Genomic DNA, 4,365 nt, shown 5'->3' with positions numbered 1-4,365 from the left:
GGATAGGCGAACAGAGGAGGGGGGGAGCGAACAGAGGAGAGGAGAGGAGAGGAGAACAGAGGGAGGAGAGGTGAACAGAGGAGAGGAGGGGAGAAAAAACAGAGGAGAAGAGTGTTTTCATCCTCATGATTGCCTGATTCTGTCTATCCAACTCTGCGTCTCTCTCTCTCTCTCTCTCTCTCTCTCTCTCTCTCTCTCTCTCTCTCTCTCTCTCTCTCTCTCTCTCTCTCTCTCTCTCTCTCGTGTGTATTAAGGCTATTTACTGTCAGAAGGGTTGATGATGATAGCTGTTGTTGTTGTTGTTGTTGTTGTTGTTGTTGTAGTTTATTCATGTTATTCATAAGGTTTCCACTCCAAGGACCAATACAATGACAAAGAGTGTGAAGACACTGGCCAGGGGCAGCGCGCGCGTGTGTGTGTGTGTGTGTGCGTGCGTGCGTGCGTGTGTGTGTGTGTGTGTGTGTGTGTGCGTGTGTGTGAGTGTGTGTGAGTGTGTGTGTGTGTGTGCGTGTGTGTGTGTGTGTGTGTGCGTGCATGCATTTTCAATGGAATGTGTGTGTTAGGGCTGAACGATTTGGAAAAAATATTGTGTTCTTTTGGTTCATGATATTGGAGGGAACAATATTTTTTACATTACTTTCAATTTCCACGGTTCCACGATACTTCAATCAGAACGTATTTTAACACACTTTTTTCTTTTAACAAATAGTGCACCTCCTGAATCTTTTGATACATTTTGATAAAACTTTAATTCATTGTTCATCCCTAGTGTGTGTGTGTGTGTGTGTGTGTGTGTGTGTGTGTGTGTGTGTGTGTGTGTGTGTGTGTGTGTGTGTGTGTGTGTGTGTGTGTGTGTGTGTGTGTGTGTGTGTGTGTGTGTGTGTGTGTGCATGTGTGCATAGTGGGTGTGTGTATATCTGAGCTCCTGTGTGTGTGTGAAAGAGAGAAAGCATGCAAGTGGATGAGTGCAGGGACGTGCACAGGATTTTAGAGGGTCAGGTACTCAAAGGCTGAAAAGGGCACTGGGCCTGTGCTATTTTTGGGGGCCCTTTTTGGGCGGGGAGGGGCCTTTTTATGCTTTTTGGGGGGTTTTGGTGATGAAATATTGAATATTGAACTATAATAATCAGTGCAGGCTCACTTATCCTCGAAAGACACTTTTATCACTGACTTAAGATAAGCTGTAAGCCGTATTTCGCCGAAAGGTACATGCCTAAGTAAATGGAAGATTGCTCCACTTCTGCAAGGTCAATTTGCATGTTCTTGGTATCTAGGAACATCTAGGGACCTGGGGGTGTGTATTTCCAGTGTCAGAAATATTGTGTCTGTTACTAGGCTTGAGTAAATTGCGATGAAACAAAGGAGAAAATGCTCAGTCCTTGACATAATAATGATTTTTATTTGTACTTTTTTTTTGGAGTTCAGTGCAAATAACGTCGCTGCTGATGGGCCTGCTCAGCATTGACTTCAACATCCAACATCGCTCCTCCACCGTGATCAGCGAGGCATTACCCCCAAACGTAAACCATGCCTCCTGTGACGGCCGGGGATCCCTTCCACTGGTCAAATTACTTACTCGTGAGTAGTACGCCCGTTGATAAAGAAAAGCAATGTCCACAGTGTAAAGTAAAGTTATCCAAATGGTTTATTTGCAAAGTCTCTCTTTACAGAAGTGATCCTAATCTACTTTCCTAAATATTCCGGTCAACACCACTACAAGGTAAGAAAACAGTATTTTCCCAGTCTCCAAATTCACCGCCGACTCGACACATGAAGATTCCTTCGTGGCTCCTGGCTTCAGTCCTGTGAGGCAACCAAAGGTTCTAGAATGTTCGGTTCGTGACATCATTCGGCGCCTTCACGAATGTTCCGGAACCTTCTATCATGATGTCATACGGTAAGTCCGGAAGGTTTTACGCTCTAGCATGTTCCACCATGACATCGCCCCCAACGTTCTAGAAGGTTCTAGGTGCCAGAAGGCTCTATTATGACGAATACGACGGTTCAATGACTTTATCTAAATCCAATCAATATTAAACATTCCAATAATAATAACAATAATAACAATAACCAAAACACTCATATGGCCGTTACACCGGCCCCTAATTGGGTCTACGCAATTACCAAATAAATAACCTTGCTGCTCAAAAACAACACATGTGTGTCACAGACATGTACGTCCAGTTTCGGCCGGGGGCCGTGTGACGGTGCGAGGGCTTGAGATATTAAGACTGTTAAGGGGAGGAGGCTGGAGAGAGGAGGCACTGTTCCCCCAGCGGTGTCAGTTCTAGCTGGGGGGCTTCTCTCCGGGTGCAGGGCCCCCTTCCTGCCGGACGGCAGACACTCTCCCAGGTGTATCCTGAGAACGCCCTGACCGTGCAACCTCAGCAGGTAGTCGAACTCGGCCGGGCATGGCGTGCACCGTCTTCTTGCTCTGCCTGTCGTCATAGTAGTGACGGTCGGTGAGCGGCCGGTGTCCGAGCGGGTGCTGGTTGAAGGGCCAGAAGCCATACAGGTGCACGTTGGCACAGAGCTCCGGAGCCAGGCTGGCCATGATGAGGCCCGCGCTGAGCCGCACTGTCCTCAGGCCCTGCGCGCGCCAGGAGCGCGCCAGGTTCTGGAGGTACTCAGGATTGAGGAAGACCGGCCGGGAGGGAGGGACTGTGGAAGTCCTGGATGGTGTACAGGGCCCGCAGGGACACAGGCGTGTTGTGGCCATAGGAGAAGGCGGGCAGGAGCATCGGGGAGTCGCCGTAGCTACGCGGGCTCTCCACGAAGGGACGCCGTCGCTCCATCAGAATCAGACCCGCAAACTTCTCCAGGAGGATGCTGGGGTTGGCTGTCCACAAGGTCAGCCTTGTTGCCCACATCTCTCTCGTAGCCATTCTCCAAGGGAGGCAGGTTGCACCTGATGACAAACTGGGCAGAGTCTATCTTCTCACCACAGCTGCTATTGGCCAGGATCCCTCCATTGGAAGTGGAAGGGGCCACGAGGTCCCACATTAATGTCGTTGAAGATGTACCAGTACAACACGGTCCCCAAGATGAGGAGACTGAGCATCAGGAAGGACAGGAGTCTCCTCATACCTCTCCTCCTCATGCTACGTCCTCTGATCCCCCCACTCCCCCTCTTCTTTCTCCTGGCTCTCTCTTCCCTCCCTGCCTTCACAGCCTCTAGATATTACCTTTGTCTCTGGTTCCTTCCCTCGATCTCTTCTCTATTTTGTTCTCCTCTTTGTACCTCTCGCCCACTGATCTCACAACAACAGTATGATGTAGACATTCTAGAACATTTGTGATGTCACAGTATGATGTCATAATATAACATTCTAGTACATTTGTGATGTCACAGTATGATGTCATAATAGCACATTCTAGAACATTTGTGATGTCACAGTATGATGTCATAATAGCACATTCTAGAACATTTGTGATGTCACAGTATGATGTCATAATAGAAAATGGTAGAACATTTGTGTATAGTATATATTCAACAATTCTCTCCTATACTGTACTTATACTGTAAAAAGATACTATACTGTACTTCTACTTTAAAAAGATAATATACTGTACTTCTACTGTAAACAGATACTATACTGTACTTCTACTGTAAACAGATAATATACTGTACTTCTACTGTAAAACGATACTATACTGTACTTCTACTGTAAACAGATACTATACTGTACTTCTACTGTAAACAGATACTATACTGCACTTATACTGTAAACATATACTATACTGTACTTATACTGTAAACATATACTGTACTTCTACTGTAAACAGATACTATACTGTACTTATACTGTAAAAAGATACTATACTTCTACTGTGCTAAGACCCTAAACTTCTACAGTGAAAATATATTACTACACTATATGTATATTAATACACTCTACTATATCTCTATACTCTGCGTCCCACAGAGCCCTCTTCACTTGCTGGAGCGACTCAGAGAAACCAGTCTACACTATCCCTGGGGTGTCCCCGGGTATGATGCAGCTCATCATAGAGTACGCCTACACACGCTTTGTGCTGGTGACAGCAGAGAATGTGGAAGAGCTTCTGGTCGCTGCAGACCAGCTTCTCGTCACTGGCATAGTAGGAGCATGCTCTGACTTCCTAGAAGGCCAGCTGTCTCTGGAAAACTGTGTCGGCATCTGGAGGTTCGCGGACATCTACTGCTGCCCTGACCTGAGGCGCAAGGCCCATCTCTTCACCGTGTGCCACTTTGAGGGGATGTTGCACATCTCACAGGAGTTTGTGGAGCTGTCCCTGCAGCAACTGGTGGACATCATCGAGAGGGATGATCTGAACGTGAAGAGCAAGGAGACGGTGTTCGAGGCTGTCCTCTGTTGGATCGAC

At 47.0% G+C, this 4,365-nt stretch overlaps 1 protein-coding gene and 1 pseudogene across 2 annotated transcripts in view; both read right to left on the bottom strand.

The window, feature by feature from the left end:
• heatr5a (HEAT repeat containing 5a) overlaps positions 1-332 on the bottom strand; it is a gene marked incomplete at its 5' end in the record, with an annotated part of 101,205 nt that extends 100,873 nt beyond the window's left edge. The window contains one exon of the mRNA XM_084308556.1: positions 264-332. Within this exon, the coding sequence (XP_084164682.1) occupies positions 264-332 (69 nt within the window). The remainder of the gene's footprint in view (positions 1-263) is intronic.
• Positions 333-2,112: 1,780 nt separating this feature from the next.
• On the bottom strand, positions 2,113-3,003 carry LOC311223789 (alpha-2,8-sialyltransferase 8E-like; annotated as a pseudogene). The gene has a single exon. The product of its transcript is annotated as an alpha-2,8-sialyltransferase 8E-like (transcript).
• Positions 3,004-4,365: the final 1,362 nt, after the last annotated feature.

The sequence above is a fragment of the Notolepis coatsorum genome (assembly GCF_963971535.1).
Source record: "Notolepis coatsorum genome assembly, chromosome: 2".
NCBI classification, from domain to species: domain Eukaryota; kingdom Metazoa; phylum Chordata; class Actinopteri; order Aulopiformes; family Paralepididae; genus Notolepis; species Notolepis coatsorum.
The sequence above is the reverse complement of the archived record's forward strand: the minus strand, read 5'-3'. Positions and strand labels throughout refer to the sequence as shown.